The sequence below is a fragment of the Hypanus sabinus genome, chromosome 11, assembly GCF_030144855.1.
Source record: "Hypanus sabinus isolate sHypSab1 chromosome 11, sHypSab1.hap1, whole genome shotgun sequence".
NCBI classification, from domain to species: Eukaryota; Metazoa; Chordata; class Chondrichthyes; order Myliobatiformes; family Dasyatidae; genus Hypanus; species Hypanus sabinus.
Window position 1 is genome coordinate 96,072,053 of NC_082716.1, and position 24,455 is coordinate 96,096,507.

Sequence of the window (24,455 nt, forward strand, 5' to 3'; positions counted from 1 at the left end):
ACATAAAGAATGAAATTAAATCAAATTCTCAGTGTCTGATTCTGAATGTATGCAGCAATGTGAAGAGAGAACAGTGAGAATGTACCAGGGCAGACATTGAAGTGTGTACACTCTCCGCAATGACAGCAGAGTGACGAGGAAATGTTTGTGTATGAGTGAATATGCGTTGGAAGGAGTGTGTTTACCAAGTGCTTCTATGACAAGAGTGTCACTTTAATACTTAGTTCCTCTCCAATTCTAGTCTTTGTCCTCAGCTTGTTCCTTTTCTACCTTTTATTCTCTCCCTACACTCTTGTTATTTTGATCTTTTCCCTCCTTCCCTTCTTTCAAAACTTCTTTTATCTTCAACATTTTCCAGTTCTGAAGAAAAGTCATTGATTGAAAACATTAGCTCTCTCTCCCTCTTGTCATAGTTGCTGCATTTATAGATTCTACTGGATAATTAGTATGAACTTCTTAGATCTGCAAAATATTGTGTTTAAGCTGCTTTCACTTTTGCATGTATCCAGTCAAAACACTGAGAAATAAAACCGTTTGATTTTCCACAGATGTTGAAAACCGTGTACTCCTGGCAGATTTCGACAAGAGTGAGCATTTTGATAACAATTCACCTGTAAAGTTATCATCACAAGGGACCTGGGAGGCTTCAGAAATCCTTCAGAAAATGAAACAAACGCCAAATTCAACTTTTGAAGCGCATGAGCTTTTTGCAGCAGATCTGCAGGTCCTCTTCTTTCTCTCTGTCAGCTAGGTGATTTGCATATCATAGTGTGGGGCTGGGCCTGGGAAGAGTGAAAATGAACCCCAAAGCAGTGGTGCCTAATAGTGATGGTTGTACCATCCACTTAAAACATCTATTTTGTTTCTGTCTCTACAGATACTGCCTGACCTGCTGTGTGTCTCTGTTTCTATTTTAGGTTAGATGATGCCAAGGAGGTTGGAAACAGTGAGCATGTAGATTGTGTGAGGAGCTGACGAACCAGTCTACTTAGTGGTAGGGCAACAAGGAACAGAGACAAACAGAAAAGGAGAGAGGAAAACGTTGACTAATACAGAAGGAGGGTGGCGTTCTGTATTTCATTTGGGTATCTATTGTTATACCGTGTTAAGGTGACATATCCTCTTGTTTAACTATTGAACATAGTTATGTTCTATTAAGAGAATAGCCCAGTGACTAGATGGATGAGCTGACTGACCAAGACAGAATCATGCAAACCCACAGGGTTATAGATTCTTCACTTGAATTCCATTGAACTAGCTGGTCTCAGCAATCACTGCTGATGGTTGCTCATTGAATTTGGCATCAAGTCTCCATGTCAGAAAAGACATAGGAGCAGAATTAGGCCATTCAGCTCATTGAGTCTGCTCTGCCATTTCATTGGGGCTGATTTATTTTTCCTCTCAATCCCATTCTCCAGCCCTCTCCCCAAAATCTTTGTCATCCTTGCTAATTAAGAACCTTTCAACACTCACTTTAAATATACCCAATGACAGAGCCTCTACAGCAATGAATTCCATAGATCTACCAACCTCTAGGTAAAGAAATTCCACCTTATCTCTGTTCTAAATGGATGTCCTTCTATTCTGAGGCTTTGCCCGCTGGTTTTGGACTCTCTCATCATTGAAAATATCCTCTCCATGTCCACTCTACAAAGGCTTTTCAATATTCAGTAGTCTTCAATGAGATTCCCCCCCCCCCACCCATTCTTCTAAACTCCATGAGTACAAGCTCAGAGTCATCAAATGTTCTTCATTCATTAACCCTTTCATTCTTGGGATCATCCTGTAAACTTCCTCTGGACTCTCTCCAATGCCAGTACATCTCTCCTTAGATATGGAGTCCAAAACTGCTCAGAATACTCTAAATGTGATCTGATCAATGCCTTATAAAGTCTTATTATTACATCCTTGCTTTTATACTCCTTTCAAAATGAACTCTAATATTGAATTTCCTTAACTTAGCCTTTACCTTTACCTTCACCTTTAGTGAATCTTGCACTAGAACTCCCAAGTTCTTCAATTTCCTCCAATTTCTGAAATTTGTCCCCTTTTAAACAATAGACAATCCCCTTTATCCCTTCTACCAAAGTGCACGACCATACATTTCTCAATGTTATTTCCTTACTTTTATTATTTGCACAATTGTTATTTTTCTCTGTACATTGGGTGTTTGATGGCCTTTTTTTAATGGGTTCTATTGGGTTTCTTTGTTTTGTGGCTGCCTGTAAGGAACCAAACCATAAGGTTGTACAAACTTTGATAATAAATGTACTTTGAACTTTCTCTACACTGTATTCCATCTACCACTGTTATGTCCATTCTCCTAATCTGTTCAGGTCCTTCTGCAGAATCATTGCTTCATCAACACTACATGCTCCTCCACCTACCTTTGTATCATCTACAGACTTGGCCATAAAGCCATCATCCAGATCAATGACATGAATAGAAGCAGTCTCAACACTGACTCCTGCAGAAGATCACTAGCCATTGGCAGTCAACTAGAAAATGCTCCTTTTATTCCCACTCTTTGCCTCCTGCCAGTCAACCAACCTTCTGTCCATGCTAGTACCACAGGCTCCTCTCCGGTTTAGCAGTCTCATGTGTGGCACCTTGTCAAAGGCCTTTTGGAAATCCAAGTAAATAACATGTACTCACCCTCCTTTATCTATCCTGCCTGCTACTTCCTTAAAGAACTCCAACAGACTTGTCAGGCAAGATTTCCCCTTAAGAAAATCATGCCGATTTTAGCCAATTTTATCATACAGTGTCTTTCCAAGTACCCTGAAACCTTATCCTTAACAATGGACTCCAACATCTTATCAAAAACACAGTCAGACTAACTGGCCTATAATTTCCTGTCTACCTCCCTTAAAGATTGGAGTGACATTTGCTATTTTCCAGTCCTCCAGAACCATTCCACAATCTAGTAATTCTTGAAAGATCATTAATGTCTCCACAATCTCTTCAACCAGCACTTTCAGAACCCTCAGGTGTAGCTTATCTGGTCTAGGTAACTTATCTACCTTCAGACCTTTCAGCTTCCCAAGAACCTTTTCAACAGCTGTTATGCTTAACTCTGCTCCCCAACTCTCCCAAATTTCTGCACTGTGAAGACTGACACAAAATACTTGTTCAGTTTATCCGGCATATCTTTGTTCCCCATCAGTATCTCTCCAGTATCTCCAGGGATCCAATATCCCTTCTTACCATTCTTTCACTCGTTACATACTGAAAAAAAAACATCTAGTATCCTCTTTCATAATATTGGCTAGCTTATCTTCATAGTTCATCGTTTCTCCCCTTGTTTTTAGATGCCTTTAGTTGGTTTTTAAAAGCTTCCGAGCTGCCCACTAAGTGTTACTACTGTATATTATATGCACTTTCTTTTGCTTTTATGCTGTCTTTGACTTCCCTTGTCAGCCACGGTTGCTTCATCCTCTCTTTAGAATACTCCTTGTTAGAATTATGGAGCACTACAGTATGGAATTCTTTTTTGGGATAAACTGATCCTACATCTTCCGAATTACTTCCAGAAATTCCAGCCACTGCTGCTCAAACATCTTCCCTGCCCTTCCAATCATATTTGGCTTAGTCCTCTCTCATGCCTCTGGAGTTACCTCTAATCCACTGTAATACTGATACATCTGATTTTATCTTCTCCCTCTTGAACTGCAGGGTGAACTCTATCATATTATGATGACTGCCTCCTAAGGGTCCTTTACCTTAAGCTCCCTAACCAAATTTGGTTCATTACACAACACCCAAGCCAGAACTGCCTTTCTCCTAATGGGCTCATCTGCAAACTGCTCCAAAAAGCCATCTTGTAGGTATTCTACAAATTCTCTCTCTTGGGATCCCACACCAACCTGATTTTCCCAATCTACCTGGATATTGAAATCCCCTGTGACTATCACAACATTGCCCTTTTTACATGCCTTTTCTATCTCCCATTGTAAGTTGTATCCCACATCTTGGGTACCATTCGGAGGCCTGTACCCAAGCAGTTTCTTAACTCTACCCACAAGGTTCTGCATCTTCCTGACCAATGTCAGTTCTCTCTAAGGATTTGATTTCATTTCTGATCAATAGATTTCTACCTATCAGCCTGTCTTTTGATACAATGTTACCCTTGGATATTTAGCTTCCAATTGTAACCTTCTTTCAACCACAAATCTGTGATGCCAAAACATCATAACTGCCACTTTTTAGCTGTGCTGTAAGTTCATCTACCTTATTTTGCATGCTGCATGCTTTCTGCATACAATGCCCAACTTCTCAGTTTTGTCTCCATGTTGCCTGAAGTTAAATTCTTATTCCATTCTAAATTTTCTCTCTTCTACTTTATTCTGGAGACTACAGTTACAACTCCTGCACTCTCGCTCAGTTTTACTTTATTCATCCCTTCCCAAGGTGTGAATCCATCTTCCTACTATTATATAGTTAGCCATACAATTTGATAGGCTGTCCACTATTGCTCACCATCTGATAAAGGAGGCAGAGACTGTGGAGGAGAGGGAATTGTCACTAATGAAGACACAATTACGTTGATAACAAATATGATGTACAGTTCAGCTAGCTGTAATCCAACATGGAGAGCAGGTGAATGAAGAGCCAGTGATGAGTTTTTTAACATCTTGCAGAATTTCAAAGTAGCTTTAACAACAGGTCTGCTAAGTAAAAGTTAGGCCAATTACTCTATTATTCCTTGAGTTGTGAGAGCATTGTGAAATTGACTGAAATTCACATGAAACTGTATATTTTTACTTATTTATAAAATTTAAACTGAACCAACTGCAATTATCTCTCAGGCATCTTTCCTGTTTCATTTCCCAGCAGAGGAAGAAATATCCCTGAGAGAATCCGTAAGATTAAAAGACCAAAAAAAAGGGAGTTTTATTCTTCCAGTATAAAATTATGAGGGGGATAGATAGAGTTGACGTGGATAGGCTTTTTTCATTGAGAGTAGGGGAGATTCAAACAAGAGGACATGGGTTGAGAGTTGGGGGGGGAAAGTTTAAGGGTAACACGAGGGGGAATTTCTTTACTCAGAGAGTGGTAGCTGTGTGGAACGAGCTTCTAGTAGAAGTGGTAGAGGCAGAACGGCCCATTTAATAGAATAATAAAGTGAGAGTGAGGACTGGCAATTGGAGTAACGAGGTTGATGTACATTATTTTACATAATGAAATTATGGAATGACTAATCAGAGAAGGAGATAATGGTGGAATTCATAATAGCTTTTAAACAGTTGAAAAAAATAGCATGGATAAGAATGGAAATCTTGCACAGACATGAAGATAGCCTCTTGTATACAATTTCTATCATTGTATAAAACTTAGAAGATGACTGTTGCAATCTAAAACAGGGTATATTTGGGTGCAGGGTTATGTTAAGTTTCTGGACTGGTACCCAGAGTTCTGACCACTGCTCCAGAGATAGAAGCATTTGAATCCCACCATGTTGGGACCAAATTTCATGACATATGCCAGTGATTCCTGAGTCTGATTCTGAACAAATGATTCAATCGATCTGCAATTTGGAAACGAGCTGCTTTCAGCAACAGTATTCATGAAGTTGCCAGCTTTTCATAGAAACCCATTGAGTTTGTTAATCTGTTACCCTTCAGGAAGTAAAGCTCCCAATATTGCCAGTCTTGCGGTTAGCTCTTACCTGTGCCTTCAGTTCAATGGCAATAAGGGAATGACAAAAATGCTGGAAGTTCCAGCAAAATCCACATCCCATAAACCAATAATTATTAAATCTTACTTGTATTGATACTTTTAAACTTGGCAACCCAGTGGAGTTAATGTATTCACCCCTTTCCCATTGTATTGTTCTGAATTTGTTTCACTTCCTACACAGGCTTTGGGTCGGCTATTGCACTACATTGTAACTGGAGGAAAAGACCCTTACGAGTGTGAGGAGAATGTATGTGAGAATAAACCGTACCTCGACGAGAAACTGCACAAATCTGAGAATGCTGAAGTCCGGGATTTCATAGAGGGATTGCTAGCTCCAGCTGAGACTCGGATCACACTCCTGGAGGCTGAGCAACATCCATTCCTGTGGAATGAATTCGAGTGAGTCAGATGGGCACAGTGAATGCCGTGGTTCCACGGCTCAGATGGGCATAGTGAATGCCGTGATTCCGCGGCTCAGATGGGCACAGTGAATGCCGTGGTTCCGCGGCTCAGATGGGCACAGTGAATGCCGTGGTTCCGCGGCTCAGATGGGCACAGTGAATGCCGTGGTTCCATGGCTCCACAGTGAATGCCGTGGTTCCGTGGCTCCACAGTGAATGCCATGGTTCCGTGGCTCCACAGTGAATGCCGTGGTTCCGTGGCTCTCAGTTGTCTTTCTCTACAACATAGAAGAGTCTGGGGTAAACAGCATGGTTATAGTTTCTGGGCTGGAACCACAGAGATGACTGGTACCTTGTATCATATACCTGGTCCCAGGCACTTACCAGGAACCAGCTGCATTCATGCTCAGTGGGAGGAGTCACAAGTGAGCAAGGACACTTGTCCCTGGTGACTCTAGAGAAGATATTTTCCAGAAGGTTCTTCTGCCAAGAATGAGGTACAGCTATTTTATTAGATATTCACAACAAAGAAATAGCAGGTAACTAACTCTAACTGTAACCAGTCCAATCAAACATAGAATCTGCCTCATCATTTTTCCTAATATTGGAAACTGGTTCAAGCTAGGGAAATTTCCTCTGATAAGAACAGTCTGTGAGACAATGGGCTCAGTTGTGTTTTATGCTATCATCACATCTCAGGCAGACAGAAAAAGAAACTGCTGAAGTACAATCCACTGAACATTTACAGACCAACAAGTAAACAAGCATAAATAAAATTAAACTACAAGAAAGATAACAATTCCCAACATGTCTCAGCTTCACCTTAATCCTTTCCCCTCACTGTAGACCTATGCCCTCCAGAACATAAAACATTGACCAGTACAGCCCACAATGTGGTGATGATAAAGATAATAAAGATAATAACACCCAGTCTCTTCTGACTGTACAAAATCCTTATCCCTCCATTCTCTGCATATTCCACTACCTGTCTAAAAACTGCTTAAGTGCTTCTTTTATATCTGCCTTCACCACTACCTTTGGCAGCACATTCCAAGCTCCTACCACTCTCTGTGTAAAAAAAACTTAAACACAATATCTCCTTTGAACTTTCCTCCTTAAGTGCATTCTCTCTAATGTTAGACTTTTCAACCCTGGGGAAAAGGTACTAAATGTCTACTCTATCTGTGTCTTTCACGATTTAATAAACTTCTATCAGGTTGTCCCTCAGCCTCCACCACTTCTGAGAAAACAACGTTACTTTGTCCAACTTCCCCTTATAGCACATGCCCTCTAATCCAGGAAGCATCCTTGTAAATCTCTTCTGCACTTTATTCATAGCCTGTCACATTCTTCCTATAATAGAGCAACCAGAATTGAATGCAGTGTTCCAGATGCAGCTTAATCAGGGTTCTATAAAGCTGTACACAACATCCTAACTCTTAACTCAATTCCTCAACAATGCCTTGCAAGCGTTCTTTACCAGCCTATCAACTTATGCAGATACTTTCAGAGAGCTATAGACTTAGATCCCATGATCCCTAGATCTCTAGTTTTAGACTCCTCTACCGGGGAAAGAGACTGTGACCATTCGACTTATCAATGCCCCTCTTAATTTTATAAATCTTTATAAGATCGTCTATCAGCCTTATTTGCTGCAGGGTAAACAGTCTCAATATATTGAGTTTCTCAAGTCTTCTAGTCCCAGCAACATCTTCATGAATCTTTTCTATATCTTCTCTAGGTTAATGACAGCCAATCTATGAAGGTGGATCAGAAAAGCACACAATATTCCCAAGTGTGGTCTTGCCAATATTTTGTATAGTTGTATCCTAAATCTTGTACTTTAGTTCCAGATTGAATGAGGCAAACACGTCATCTGCCTTCTTCACCACTCTGTCTACCTGAATTTCTATTTTCAGGGAACTTTGTACATATCCATGGTCTCTTTTCTGCAGTATTTCCCAAGACTCTGTGTGTCTTGCCCTGGTTTAACTTCCCAAAATGCATCACTTTGCATATGCCTGAGTTAATTTTCACCTGCCATGCCTTTTCCCACTTTCCCAGCTGATCTAGATGGTGTTGCAACTTCAGACAACCTTCTTCGATGTCCACTACACCGCCAATTTTGAGGGTATCCACTGACTTGCTAAATCATGCCATCCAGATTCTCATCCAAAATACAGCCAATGTAACAGTGGACTGACACAGCATCCATCGATGTGGCACGGGTCTTCAACCTGAAAAGCACCCTCTGCTACCATACTTTACCAAACCAATTTTGTATCCAGTGACAACTCCCTGGATCTCAAATGTTCTAATCTTCCAGACCAGCCTATCATTACTGCTTCTTTAAACTACATTTAATGTAGAGAATAGCCTAAGGTATTCACACACATGGAGGAAACCATGCTAAGGATTTCCAAAACTGGGGTTCAGTTCTTCTGATCTTGCTCTGATTCTGTTGGAAAGTTAAACTCCTTCACATGGTGAGACCATAAGACATAGGAGAAGAATTAGGGCATTTGGCCCATCAGGTCTGGTCCACCATTCCATCATGGTTAATTTATTATCCCTCTCAACACAATTCTCCAGCCTTCTGTCCTGAATTATATTGGACTGTGTTTGACTGACCAGGTTATGGGGTAATAGAAGTTAACCCAACTCCTAACCAATTTCTGATATGAAATTCTGTCTCCAAGTCACGCAGGTAACAACTGTTATTGGAAGTACGTGTAACTGGGCTTTAATTAGCTTTTGGTTTTCACTCCAGAAAGAGCAAGTTTGTCCAAGACCTCGCCAATGAAGAAGTTGTAACAAAGCGGAAGCAGGATAGTGAGCTGGTACGGATTCTGAATAAGACCAGCAAGGACCAGCACAAATCATTTCACAAGTGGACAGAGAAGGTAAAACAGCTAAGCTGATATTCAACTAACACTGCTTTCCCTGAAATGCTGGACCCTATGAAGAACCAGATGTATCTAATATATAAAATTCCATGTAATCTGAATGGATTTGGTATCCTGTTAAGTTAATGGTGGGAAGGAATGGGATGGTTCCCATTTCTGACTTCCCTTTGTTTTGTTACATAAAGGGTTTGGATTAGAAATTCGGGTTACATTAATGGATCAGTTCCTCACTATAGCTGGGAATTTAAACTGTATGTAAAAGAAATCTGAATTAATGCATTTATCTATACTAGGCAGCATGACAACACTGGATAGTCATTAAAATCTGGCTGGATTACTTGTGTTCGTGTGAAAGGTTCTTTATTGTCTTGATTCTGTCTGAAACTGTGGGCTCTGAGGTGAGGCTGTGAAGGAAAAACACTAATGTTGTTCCAGGCTTGGAATTTGTTAAGATGGGAAGGTAGGAGGATTATACTGAGATCTCTTCTGAGAATGAAGAGGGATAATGAAAACACGGTCAAGTTGAAACTATGCAGAAAGATGGGTCAGAAAAACAGGAAGGGGAAGGAGGTTCCAGAATACTTTTGGAATTCAAGTGTTGTTGGTCAAACTATCCAGTCACACAAAACCACTATTGGCAACACCGGTTTGCAATTCCCCGGTCAGTTCTTCTACCTCTCCCAACTCTTCCCATTTCTAGCCATTTTCCCACGTAACCAAAGGGATTGCAGTACACATCTGTTCAGCTCTTCCTTCCCCCACTATACAGGGATCCAAACAGTCTTTCCAGGTACTTTGTGGTGCATGAACACAGTTAATGCTTCAGGCTGAATATCCTTCATGAGAAAGGATGATAATATAACTTTCTAGTATTGGTTAAAGGCCATCAACCTGAACTGTAGCATGGTTTCTTTTTACAAGAATGCTTCCTGAATGTTTTACCAGTCTCTGGTTATTGACACAGTCTGGCTTGAAGGAGGAAGATCAGAACAGACAGACAGACAGACATACTTTATTGATCCCGAGGGAAATTAGGTTTCGTTACAGTGCACCACCAAGAATAGAGAAGAAATATTGCAATATAAAACTATAAATAATTAAATAATAGTAAGTTAATCATGCCAAGTGGAAAAAAATAAGTCCAGGACCAGCCTATTGGCTCAGGATGTCTGACAGTCCGAGGGAGGAGTTGTAAAGTTTGATGGCCACAGGCAGGAATGACTTCCTATAACGTTCAGTGTAACATCTCGGTGGAATGAGTCTCTGGCTGAATGTACTCCTGTGCCTAACCATTATGGAGTGGATGGGAATCGTTGTCCAAGATGGCATGCAACTTGGACAGCATCCTCTTTTCAGACACCACAGTCAGAGAGTCCAGTTCCCTCCCAACAACATCACTGGCCTTACAAATGAGTTTGTTGATTCTGTTGGTGTCTGCTACCTTCAGCCTGCTGTCCCAGCACACAACAGCAAACATGATAGCACTGGCCACCACAGACTCATAGAACATCCTCAGCATCATCCAGCAGATGTTAAAAGACCTCAGTCTCCTCAGGAAATAGAGACAGCTCTGACCCTTCTTGAAGACAGCCTCCGTGTTCTTTGATCAATCCAGTTTATTGTCCACTCATATACCCAGGTATTTGTAATCCTCCACCATGTCCACACTGACCCCTTGGATGGAAACAGGGATCACTGGTGCCTTAATCCTCCTCTGGTCCACCTCAGTGTTCATCCATTAGAATTTCAAGGGCAAAGGAAAACAAATGGAATTTATAATTATTTTTAAAAACTCATTCTTTTTACTTTAGATTGACTGTGAAGTTCTTGAAAACATGAACTTGGGCCAAAAGAAGAAGTCAAGCAAAAAGCCAGTCAAAGTGTATGAAGACACCACCAATGATCTTCTGAAATTCATAAGAAATCTGACCCAACATTTTAATGAAAAGGATCCAAGGTATGAGAAATAGGTGCCGATCTGTTGATTTTTGATTGATTTTGCAGGGTTAAAGACAAAAAGTTGCAATGAATCTCCTTCCAATTAATCTATACAGCTTCCAATTAAGGAAAGACCATATGGTGTAGTTGCCATTTGCAGTGGTACAGTTCCTGATAGAAACCATTCTGTGTCTGCCAATTCCTCAAAAGAATCAAGGAATAAAATGAAGAGCAAGAGCTATCACTGACTGCTCCCTTCCCCATCCCAAGGTCTTTGAGCATATTTGCAAGGCCCTAACCCAGGCTAGGTAATGGCAATCTGAATTCAGGACTTTCTGATTTTTAGTGGTAGAGGCTCTTGGCAGAACAGCACTCTAAATGTTTTATATCAGGGAAATTCATGCAAGGACAGATCAACGTAGATGGGGATGTAGAGATGTTCATAAAGAAGCACGCAGATGCTGGAATTTATGACCTTGAGGAATACAATGATACAGAAAGCTGCCCTAATGGAACAAGAGAGAGGGTCCCAAGTTGAGTTGAGCTCTACTACAGCTCTGTGGACAAGGCTTAGGACTGAGTTAGCTGACACTGTTCTGACTCCTGATACTGTATGTAGAAATGTAGCCTAGTGGCAATTACATTATTAGCTGTTCAAAGTCCCTCATTGTAAAACAGCACATCTATGCTTGAACATAAGACCACATAGCAGCAGAATTTGGCTATTCATGTCTGCTCCACCATCCCATCACAGCTCATTTATTTTCCCTCCCAACCCCATTCTCCTACCTTCTATAACACCCAGACTAATCAAGAACCTATCAACCTCTGCCTGACATATAGCCAATAACTTGGCCTACAGAGTTGCCTGTGGCAGGGAATTCCACAGATTCACCACCTGTAGCTTAAGAAATTCCTCTTTATCTCAGTTCTTATGGACGTGCTTCTATTCTGAGGCTGTGTACCCTGGTCGTAGACTCACCCAACATCCTTTCTATGACCACTCTAACTTGGCTTTTCAATATCTGAGAGGTCTCAATGAGATTCCCCCCTCATTCTTTAAATTCCAACAAGTATGGGTGCTGAGTCATCGAGTGCTCGGACATTAACCTTTTCATTCCCAGTATCATTCTCGTGAACCTACTCTGGACCCTCTACAATTCTTCCTTAGACAAGGGACATAAATCCGCTCACCATATTCCAAGTGCAGTTTGACAATGCCTTATCTACCACTGTCTGAGTTGAAATCCAAACCTGACTTACTGTGCTGAGGCAATGATCTCGTAGATAAGCGTGAAGACCCATCCAGCATGGATTTCCTCCAGCCAGCGTTTTACTTTTGCTCAGATCAAAACTCGTTGAAGTATCATTCTGTCCTAGCTGCTCTGATTTGGGGCAAACCTTGCTCATCTATGGTTTATCCTTTATCCTTGAAGGCAGTGCATAGCAGAATTACCCTTGGGTGAGTCTTGCTGGGGTTTCTGCCCCAAAGCCCCCTGAGATTTGACAGTCACAGTTTCAAAATAAGGGGTTGACCATTCAGAGTAATGTGAAAAGAAATCCCTTCACTCATTGGGCAGCCTTACTAGCCCCTGGAATTCTCTAACCAAGGGCTGTAGAGACTCAATTGTTCTACATACTCAAAGGAGCACAGATTTCCAGATAATAATGGGATTGAGGGATGTGGTTAGTATAGAAAATGAATTCACTGAGTGACAGAACAGTCACAAGGGGGAAATGTCCTCTTCCTGTTTCTATCTTTTATGTTCATATGCCTGTTTCTGCCATTGTTGTGAAATGTGAGCCACTAGTATCAGGGGACATAATTTAAAAATGACTGGAGAAAGTATGGAGAGATGGCAGAGGTAGGTTCTTTACACAGAGAGTGGTGGGTGCACGGAATGCCCTGCTGGGGTGGTGGTAGAGGCAGATACATTAGGGACATTTAAGAAACACATGGATGATAGAAATATGGAGGGTTATATAGTTGGGAAGTGTTAGATTGATCTTAGAGTAGGTTAACATTGTGGGCTGAAGGGCCTCTACTGTGCTGTAATGTATGATATATCACCTGGAGATAAAAAATGCATTGCACCGTGTCTGGTTCAATGTGTATGTATTTGCTAAAGCAAGCTCTATGAGTGGTACCCTTCAGTGGTCAATGAGATCCTTTACTGTTGATGTTTTAAGGCTTGGTTGAAATTTGAGTACAGAGTGCCTGAAGCTCAGTAGGAACTCCTTGCACTGATTCATACTCCTTCAATTCCATCGTCAGAAGCCCTTTGTCACCTCTATTGATCACCTCCTAGTCTCTGTCGCTACTTCCACCTGCTCTTCCTCATCTACCTGCTGCCACTCCTCACGTGAATCCACCAATCAGCTGCCAGCTCTTGCCCCACTCTGTCCCCTCACCACTTTACACTAGCTATAATCCCTGTATCTTTCAGTCCAGATGAAGGGATTCAAACCGAAATATCGACAGTCCACTGATGCAGCCTGGCCTGTTGAGTTCCTCCAGTGCCTTGTATTTTGCTGCAGATTTCAGCATCTGCAGTCACTTGTGATTCAAACAGACATTTGTTATAATTTTTTTTTCAGCATCCAGAAAATTGTTGGAAAACCAGAGGAATACTGGCTCAGGCTTTTTCCGGATTTTGTAATCTCGATCTACAATGCTGTAAAGGACACTGAATGGAGAAAGCACTTTCCAAAGGATCAAAGGCAACTCTGACAGCCAGTGGTATCACCCTCCGCTGGTCCTGCATTGGACTATTGAGCTATCAGCCAGGATCACACACTGAAACGGTACTTGTTGGTGTATTTAATCTCCTCAGGAGAACATTCTGAAACTATGTCAGGGCTGTTTTGGCCAGTGAATATGATAGCCAATTTATACAAAATGGTCCATAACCAGAGATGGTTTAGATAGAGCATTCCCCACCCTTTCTCAGCCACTGCCATTTGTATCAGTTTCTCTTGGTCTTGACCCTATGAAGAAACATTCCCATTGCTCTCTCCATCCCGTGCACTTCTCTACTTGCTTGTTTGCTCAGCTCTTTTGAAGAATGATAGAGTCATAGAAAAGTACAGCACAGAAACAGGTCCTACAGCTATCTAGACTGTGCAGAACCATTTAAGCTGCCTTCTCCCATCAACCCGGGACCATAGCCCTCTTTATCCCTACCATCCACTTATCTATCCAAGCTTCTCTTAAACATTGAAATTGTGCTCGTATTTGAGCTGGCAGCTCGTTCCACACTCACACCACCCTGACTGAAGACGTTTCCCCTCGTATTCCCCTTAAACTTTCACCTTTCATCCTTAAGCCATGACCTCAAGTTGCAGTCCCATCCAACCTCAGTGGAAAAAGCCTGCCTGCATTTACCCTATCTATACCTGTCATAATTTTGCATACCTCTATCAAATCTCCCTTCAGTCTTCTATGTTCCAAAGAATTAAGTCCTAAACTATTCAATCTTTCCTAAAACTCAGGTCCTCCAGTCCTGAAAACAGAAAATCTTTTCTGTACTCTTTCAACCTTATTTACAACTTTCCTGTAGGTGGCCAAAACTGCATACAAGTCTCCAAATTAGGTCTCACCATATAACATCCCACCTCTGGTACTCGGTGTGGTAAACTACATATACCTGTCTGGACACGCCCCTCTGCTGACTGCTCCTGTGACTCCTCCCACAGACCCCTGTATAAAGGTGATTGGGGCACTGCTCCTCCCTCAGTCTCCAGGATGTTGTGGTCACTTTTGCAGCTAATAAAAGCCTGTCCTTTGCCTCCCGTCTCCGAGAGTTATTGATGGTGCATCAATTTTATTACCTGCAATTTTAAAACATGGAGAGCATTTTACGACCGGAAAAATTGGACATTGATCCTCAAGCTCCCGAAGCAGCTCTTGCCTTTGAACTCTGGCCTGCATGCTTCCAATCATACTTGGAGGAGATTCATGTGACTGAGCCTGCTATCATGCACAAAGTTCTCCTCTCCAGAGTCAGTCCATGCGTATACTCCCTAATCAGGGACCTGCTGACCTACCAAGGGGCACTGGATTCCCTCAAAAGACAGTACCTGTGGCCGGTGAAAACCGTCTATACAAGACATCGCTTAGCGACACGGCGGCAGCTGGCCGGAGAGTCGAGCGCTGAGTTTGTCCGGGCCCTACAGACACTCGTGCGGGCCTGTGACTGCAGGGGACTGATGGCGGAACAGCATGTGGAGCTCCTGGTATGAGACACCTTTGTTACGGGGATCAGGTCAGTGTACGTGCGCCAGCAGCTGCTGGAAAACGCCGATCTTACCTTACAGTCGGCGATCGAGCTGGCCGACACGCTGAAGACTGCTCTGCACAATGCTGACGCTGTCCAGCCGCGCGATCTCCTGCCGGCCTCGTGGACGCTGCAGACCCCGCCACCCGCCGACGAATTGACCACAGCTGCTGCAGTCACAAGTCCGTGCAGTGTTACTTCTGCGGACTCGAAAAGCACCCCCGAAAATGCTGCCCGGCCCGAAAAGCTACCTGCTCCAGCTGCGGAAAGAAGGGCCACTTCGCCAAGGCCTGTAAGTCTAAACTGCGAGCAGGGTCAAGCAGCGCCTCGTCCAAGGCATGGGGGTCACCATCTTGGTCACCGCCAACTTGCCTGCCCGTCTTGTGCAAGGCATGGGGGCGGCCATCTTTGTCGGCGCCACCTCGCCCCGCCTCCGACCCACAAGTGCTCACCGGACACCAAGACGGTGGTTCAACTCTGGCCTCCATAACCCTCGACTAAAGTGCTCCACACCAGCTTGCAAGGTCAATGATGGACAACCTGGTGGAGGGGCACAGGACTAGCTGCCTATTTGACATGGGCAGCACTGAGAGTTTTATTCACTCGGACACTGTGCAATGCTGTGGACTTGTGACATGGCCAATAAGCCAGAGGGTCACCATGGCTTCTGGATCGCATTCCACAGACATCCGGGGGGTTGTGTAGCAACATTGGTGGTGCAGGGCACAGAATATCGGGACTTTGCGTTACTGGACATGCCTCAACTGTGTGCCCCTGTGCTATTGGGGCTCAACTTCCAGAGCCACCTGAAAAGAGTGACAATGGAGTATGACGGGCCCCTCGCACCAATCACTGTCAGAAATCCTCAGTTTTGTGGGAATTCATCATATACCCTGCTACTGACCACACACACACTGACCCACACATCCCACCCAACACCATGCCAACGGCCGTGCTACTGACACCACTTGCAGCCTCTCCACCCTCAATATCCCTCCCCTACCACTGTTCGCCAACCTGACCCCTGACTGTAAGCCTGTGGCAACTAAAAACAGGAGGTACAGTGCGGGGGACAGGGCCTTCATTAAGTCAGAGGTGCAGCAGCTGCTCAGGGAGGGGATCATTGAGCCAAGCACAAGTCCTTGGAGGGCCCAGGTGGTCGTTGTTCGGACTGGGCAGAAAAATAGGATGGTTGTGGACTATAGCCAGACCATTAATAGGTTCACACAGCTTGACGCGTACCCACTACCCTGCATCGTGGATATGGTCAATCAGATAGCTCGGTACAAGGTGTACTCGACCATAGACCTGAAATCCACTTACCATCAGCTCCCCATCCGCCCGGAGGACCACCCCGACACCGTCTTCGAGGCAGGCGGCAGGCTCTATCACTTCCTGCGCGTCCCCTTCGGTGTCACAAATGGTGTCTCTGTCTTCCAGAGGGAAATGGACCGGATGGTGGACCAGTGCCAACTGAAGGCCACGTTCCCATATTTGGATAACATCACCATCTGCAGTCACGACTGGCAGGACCACAACACCAACCTCCAATGATTTTTCCAAGCGGCCAAAGCTCTTAACCTCACCTATAACAGGGACAAGTGTGTGTTCGGAACCACCCAACTTGCTATCCTTGGGTATCGGAGAACCCTGTCGTGGAGAACGAGGTCATTGGCCCTGACTCCGACCGTATTGGAACTCCCTCTCCCCATCACCCTCAGAGCCCTCAAATGGTGCCTGGGCTTCTTTTCCTATTATGCCCAATGGGTCCCTCACTACGCAGACAAGGCCCGCCCCCTGGTCAAGTCCACCACATTTCCACTCTCAGCCGAGGCCCACACAACCTTCAGCCGCATTAAAGGGGACATTGCCAAAGCAACGATGCATGCGGTGGACAAGACCATTCCCTTCCAAGTAGAGAGTGACGCCTCCGATTTCGCGCTTGCTGATACCCTCAATCAGGCAGGAAGGCCAGTAGCATTCTTCTCTTGTACCCTTCAAGGCCCTGAAATTCGACACTCCGCCGTGGAGAAAGAAGCCCAGGCCATAGTGGAAGCTATTAGGCACTGGAGGCACTATCTCGCCGGCAGAAGGTTCACCTTGCTGACTGACCAGCACTCAGTTGCGTTCATGTTCAGCAACCAACAGTGGGGCAAAATCAAAAATGATAAAATTTTGAGGTGGAGAATAGCACTCTCCACCTACAACTATGATATCCTGTACCGGCCTGGAAGGCTCAATGAGCCCCCTGATGCCCTATCCCGAGGAACATGTGCCAGCGCACAGCTTGACCAGCTGTACGCCCTCCATGCAGATCTTTGCCACCCGGGGGTCACCCGACTTTACCATTTCGTGAAAGCCCAGAACCTGCTTTACTCCCTTGAGGAAATCAGGATGATGACCAGGGACTGTCAAGTCTGCGCTGAGTGCAAACCGCACTTCTACCGTCCTGAAAAGGCACAACTTATCAAGGCCACCCGCCCCTTTGAGCGACTGAGTGTCGACTTTAAGGGCCCCCTTCCCTCCACCAACCGCAATGTGCACTTTCTTAACAAAATCAACTGATACTCACGGTTCCCCTTTGCCATCCCCTGCCCCAAAAAAAAACTGCCACGTCCGTCATAAAAGCCCTGCGCCAGCTCTTCACTCTGTTTGGATATCTCTGCTATATCCACAGTGATAGAGGGTCCTCCTTTATGAGTGATGAGCTGCACCAGTACCTGCTGGCTAGGGGTATTGCTACTAGTCGGACCACGAGCTATAATCCCTGGGGGAATGGACAGGTGGAGAGGGAGAATGCCACTGTGTGAAAGGTCACACTCTTAGCCCTTAGGTCAAAGGGATTGCCGGTCTCTCACTGGCAGGAGGTCCTCCACTCTATCCGCTTCCTGTTATGCACATCCACCAATGCCACCCCTCATGAGCGACTCTTTTCTTTTCCCAGTAAGTCTGCCACTGGGACCACCCTACCGGCTTGGCTGACGTCCCCAGGGCCAGTGCTGCTCAGGAAACATGTGAGCAGCAATAAATATTCCCCGATGGTTGAGAGGGTTCACCTACTTCATGCGAACCCCCTGTATGCCTACATGGTCTTACCTGATGGGCGGGAGGACACGGTCTCCATTCGCGACCTGGCACCCGCAGGAGCACCAAACCCATACCCCGAACACTGCACGGTGACTGTGAACCCCGTACCCTCCAATCTATATACCCACGAGACCCCGCGCACGCTCCCCTCTCAGCCGAGGCCCGTGCACACACCAAGCCCTACGCAAACTCCTCATGACACTGCCGTACCGGGCATCAGGCACACGCATGAGGGATTACTGATGCCTAACGGGCTGGCACCTCAAGTCAGGCCGGAGCCAGCACAATCACCGTCACCGGTGCAATCATCACCGCAGCATCACGTAGATCGCAGCATCAGACTCGACCACCTGATAGACTTGACCTGTAAATATACTTGTGAGAAACTTCACCCTGTGGGGACTCTCTTTTTAAAACAAAGGGGGGGGGGGTGAATGTGGTAAACTATGTGTATAACTGTCTGGACACGCCCCTCTGCTGACTGCTCCTGTGGCTCCTCCCACAGACCCCTGTATAAAGGCGATTGGAGGCACTGCTCCTCCCTCAGTCTCCAAGATGTTGTGGTCACTTTTGCAGCTAATAAAAGCCTGTCGCTTGCCTCCCGTCTCCGAGAGTTATTGATGGTGCATCACTCTGTACTTTGAGTTTTGAAGGCCAATGTGCCAAAAGCTTTCTTTACTACCCTATCTACCTGTGCTGCCACTTTCAATGAATTATAGACCTGCATTCCAGATCTCTTCGTTCTTCCACACTCTCAGAGCCCCTCCATTCACCATGTAAGACCTACCCTGGTTGGTCCTACCAAAGTGCAAAACCTCGCACTTGTCTGCATTAAATACAATCCACCATTTTCCCACTCAGCCTTTTTTTTTATTACAGCTGATGCAGATCCCTCTGCAAGCTCTGATAGTCTTCCTAGATGTTCACTGCAGCCTCAGTTTTGGTGTCATCCACAAATTTGCTGATTCTATTACCACATTATCATCCAGATTGTTGACGTAGATGACAAACAATAGACCCAGCATCAATCCCTGCGGCACACCACTAGTCACAGGCCTCAGTCAGAGAGGCAACCATCTACTTGTACACTCAGGCTTCTCCCATGAAGCCAATGTCAAATCCGTTTACTACCTCACCCTGTATGGTGAGTGACTGAACCTTCTTGACCAGCCTCCCATGTGGGACCTCGTCCTCTTCCTAACGTCCATGCCTTGCATTCATCAAAATTCCTGGTAACTTCCTCAAAAAACTCTATAAGATTAGTTGGACTTGTTGGAATCAGTTGTTTTTAAAATATTTTTAAGGTATTAGTTGAATTCATACAAGACTAAAATTGTACTTTTAATTGTATAAAGAACATAGAACAGGAACAGGCCCTTCAGCTCACGATGTTGTTCTGAACCAGCTAAAATGTAATTCAAAAACCCCCAGTAACTAAACCCTCCTCCCTACATGTCCATATCCCTCCATCTTCCTCACATTCATGTGCCTATCTAAATGTCTCCTAAAATCCTCGAATGTGTCTGCCTCTACCAGCATACCAGGCATCCACCACTCTGAATAAAAAAAAACTCATCCTTCACATCTCACTTTCAACGCACGCCCTCTGGTATTAGACAGGTAAACCCTGAGAAGCAGATACTCTTTGTCCACTCCATCTATGCCTCTCATAACCTTGTAAACCTCCATCAGATCTCGCCTCAGCCATCCCAAAGAAAACAAGCCAACTTTGTCAGCCTTTCATTAAAGCACACATCCTCTAAACCAGGCAGCATCCTGATAAACCTCTTTTGCACCCTCTCCAAAGCCCTAACATCCTTCCTGTATAGTGGGGCAACCAGAACTGTAGATTCTTTGTTGACATAATCTGTATATTTAACAGTTTGTATCTATAACAAATGCGTGTATTTTTCACATTATGTGGTGGTGTGTCTCCACTTAATGGCAGGAAGTGATATAACAGTGGTTAATCATATTTTTCATTGGCTAAGTATTAGCACATAGCCCACATATGATTTGTTTCTGTTATCTAAAGTATTTGTTATCTTGGAATATAAATGTGATAAATTTTTCAAAAGCACGATATTGAATCTCTTTAATTTCTGCTTTGCTTCTCAGCTCCCTTATTTAGTTTCAAATGCTCTATTCTTTGTTTAAGCTTTAAATAAATGATCATGAAGAATTAAAATCTTACACTCATTCTTGAACTTGGAAAAGAACGCAGGGATTGAAAAAAAACTGAGATCCGATAGTTCAGTACACTGTTTAAAGGGAGTTTAAGAGTGAGAAGAAATCTGCATTAAATATTCCCTTGTATTTCTTATACTCCATAAGGACCTCATTTGTCCCTACCTGCTATGCACCTCCTTTTTTTCTTAACCAGGGCATCAATATCTCTTGAAAACCATGGTTCCCCAAACCTGTTATCTTTACATTTTATTCTGACTGGCTTATACAAGCTTTGCACTCTCAACATTTCACTTTTGAAGGGCTCCCACTTATCAAGTACACTTTTGCCAGAAAACAGTCCACCCCAATCCACACCTGCCAGGTTCTTTCTGATAACATCAAAGTTGACCTTGCTCCAATTTAGAATGAGAACCTGCGGACCAGACCCATCTGTTTGCAAATTTACTTTGAAATTAATGGCATTATGATCACTAGATGCAAAGAGTTCCCCTACACAAACTTCTGTCACCTGCCCTGTCTCATTCCCTAATATCACACTCTCTCATTGGGACTTCTATGTACAGATTGAGGCAACTTTCCTGAACACATTTGACGAACTATCCATATCTAGTCTCTTTACAGTATGGGAAGAAGTCCCAGTTAATATGTGGGAAGTTTAAAATCACCTACTATAACAAACTCTTGATTTTTGCAACAGTATGATCTCTCTACAAACTTGTTCCTCTAAATCCCTTGAACTATTGGGTGGTCTACAATACAACCTCTTTAACGCGGTCATACCTTTCTTATTCCTTAGTTCCATCCGTAAGTCTCAGCAGCCGAGTTCTACAGTCTGTCCTGACTGAGCACTCCTGTAACATTTTCCCTGACTAGTAACACCATCCTCCGCCCCCTTTAATCCCTCCTGCTCTGTCATGTCTAAAAAAGCTGAACCCCAGAATACTGAGCTGCCAGTCCTAAACCCTTCTGTAACCAAGTCTCACTAATGGCTACAATCTCATAATTCTACATGTTAATCCATGCCAAGCTCATCCACCTCATTGACTCCAATCTGAACTGTCCACTGCCTAACAATTTTTAGCAGCAAATTGGCTCCATGTTGTAAAAGTTGTATTATAGCACATTATTTTCATAAAGATTTCTCATCATCTTCCTTTTCAAAGGTCATCACTAATCCCTCTGACTTTTCCCTCTCTGTGGAAGAAAATTCTGTCATCAGTAAAGGTCTCACCTTTGTCCCCCTACGCCCACATCTCAGTGAGTTCTGCACCCATCTTCTTCCACCGCCTCAGTCTCTGTGCCTATTACTTTGGCAAGGACTCTCGACCTCACACCGATAACACCTTCTCCTGTCTTCAGCCCTCCTCCTCTTCCTGGACACCCCACCCTGTTCTTCTGCCTGCCCTGGACCTTTACATTGTTAACTGCCAGTGGAACATCCTGTCTTGACTTTACCACTCCTCTCTCCAATTCTAATCTCACTTCTTCCCAATGCACTGCTGTCTACACACGAATCCTAAACTCTCCATCAAACCCACAGGGTGCTAGTAGTCTGGTGGACTAACCTCTGCCTTGCTGAGGCCAGGTGACAACTCTCAGACACCTCTTTCTACGTTCCCCTCAAACAGTACTCCACTAAGAATCACCAGGTCATTGTAACCCTCACCATCTCTGAACTTATTATCTCCCATCCACTCCCATCATAGTTACTTTACCCTGCACCTCCTGTTTCTATCACCTATCCAAGATCCACAAACCTGCCTGTCCAGGTAGACTCATTATTTTGGCTTGTTCCTGCCCCACCAAACATATCTACATACCTTGACTCTGTTTTATACCCTTGGTTCAGTCCCTTCCTACCTACGTTTGTGACACTTCACATGCTCTGACCTTTTTAATGACTTCAAGTTTCCTGGCCCAGATTGTCTCATTTTCACCATGGACATCCATCCCCCATCAGGAGAGCCTGAAAGCTCTCTGCTTCTTTCTAGACATAAAACCCAACCAGTTCCCCTCCACCACCACCCTCCTCAGTCTGGCAGAACTGGTCCTTACTCTCAATAATCTGGCAGAACTGGTCCTTACTCTCAATAATTTCTCCTTTGTCTCCTTCCACTTCCTTCAAACCAAAGGTGTAGCCATGGGCACTCGCATGGATCTCAGCTACACCTGCCTTTTGATGGTGTCATAAAACAGTATATGTTCCAAGCCTACACTAGTATTACTCCCTAACCTTTCCTACCTTTCTTACATCCTTAACCTACATCAAAGACAGCATTGGTGCTACTTCCTGCACCCATGCTGAGCTCAGAGACTTCATCAACTTTGCCTCCAACTTCCATCTTGCCCTCAAACTTACCTGGTCTATTTCCAACACCTCCTCAAACTCACTGTCTCTATCTTTGGAGGCAGTTTATCTACTGATATCTTTTATAAACCCATTGATTCTCACAGCTACCCGGACTATAGCTCTTCCCACCTTGTCACTTGTAAAAATGCCATTCCATTTTCTCAGTTCCTCCATCTTCACCACATCTGCTCTCAGGATGAGGCTTTTCATTCCAGAACTAATGAAATGTTATCCTCCTTCAAAGAAAGGGGCTTCCCTTTCTCCACCATCAACGCTGCCCTTATTTGCATCACTTCCATTCTATGTACGTCTGTCCTCACCACACCAATGATAGAGTTCCTCTTGTCCTCACCTACCACCCCACTAGCCTTTGCATCCACCACTCTGTAACTTCTGCCATCTCCAACAGAATCCCACCACCAAACACATCTTACCCACCCCCCTAACTTTCTGCTTTCCATAGGGATCACTCCCTACAGGACTCCCTTGCCCATTCATCTGTCCCCACTGATATGGAACAGAGCTATACCTAACCCTACACCTCCTCTCTCACTACCATTCAGGGCACTAAACAGTCCTTCCAGGTGAAGCGAGTGGTATCCCACAAGGATCTGTTCTGGGACCTGTACTTCTTGTGATTTTTATTAATGACCTGGATGTGGGGTTAGAAGGGTGGGTTGGCAATTTTGCAGACGACACAAAGGTTGGTGGTGTTGTAGATAGTGTAGAGGATTGTCAAAGATTGCAGAGAGACTGATAGGATGCAGAAGTGGGCTGAGAAGTGATAGATGGAGTTCAACCCGGAGAAGTGCAAGGTAGTACACTTTGGAAGGACAAACTCCAAGACAGAGCACAAAATAAATGGCAGGATACTTAGTAGTGTGGGGGAGCAGAGGGATCTGGGGGTATATGTCCACAGATCCCAGAAAGTTGCCTCACAGGTAGATAGGGTAGTTAAGCTTTCATAAGTTGAGGGATAGAGTTTAAGAGACGCGAAGTAATATTGCAGCTCTATAAAACTCGAGTTAGGCCACATTTGGAGTACTGTGTCCAGTTCTGGTCGCCTCAGTATAGGAAGGATGTGGAAGCATTGGAAAGGGTACAGAGGAGATTTACCAGGATGCTGCCTGGTTTAGGGAGTATGGATTATGATCAGAGATTAAGGGAGCTAGGGCTTTACTCTTTGGAGAGAAGGAGGATGAGAGAAGACATGATAGAGGTGTACAAGATATTAAGAGCAATAGATAGAGTGGACAGCCAGCACCTCTTCCCCAGGGCACGACTGCTAAGTACAAGAGGACGTGGCTTTAAGGTAAGGGGAGGGAAGTTCAAGGGGGATATTAGAGGAAGGTTTTTCACTCAGAGAGTGGTTGGTGCATGGAATGCACTGCCAGAGTCAGTGGTGGAGGCAGATACACTAGAGAAGTTTAAGAGACTACTATACAGGTATATGGAGGAATTTAAGGTAGGGGGTTATAAGGGAGGCAGGGTTTGAGGGTCGGCACAACATTGTGGGCCAAAGGGCCTGTACTGTGCTGTTCTATGTTCTATGTTCACCTGTGAGTCTGTTATGTTCTGTCGGGGCACTGGAGCAGGGATCCAATCGCAGACCCAGTACTGTGCGCAC

At 44.2% G+C, this 24,455-nt stretch overlaps 1 protein-coding gene across 6 annotated transcripts in view; it reads left to right on the forward strand.

The window, feature by feature from the left end:
- The window catches only part of LOC132402209 (2-5A-dependent ribonuclease-like), a 45,832-nt gene extending 25,461 nt beyond the window's left edge, over positions 1-20,371 (forward strand). For all 6 annotated transcript variants that reach the window (XM_059984943.1, XM_059984948.1, XM_059984946.1 and 3 more), the window contains 5 exons: positions 549-724; positions 5,861-6,078; positions 8,851-8,983; positions 10,798-10,943; positions 13,523-20,371. In XM_059984943.1, the coding sequence (XP_059840926.1) occupies positions 549-724; positions 5,861-6,078; positions 8,851-8,983; positions 10,798-10,943; positions 13,523-13,655 (806 nt within the window). In that variant the 3' untranslated portion in view covers positions 13,656-20,371. The remainder of the gene's footprint in view (positions 1-548; positions 725-5,860; positions 6,079-8,850; positions 8,984-10,797; positions 10,944-13,522) is intronic.
- Positions 20,372-24,455: the final 4,084 nt, after the last annotated feature.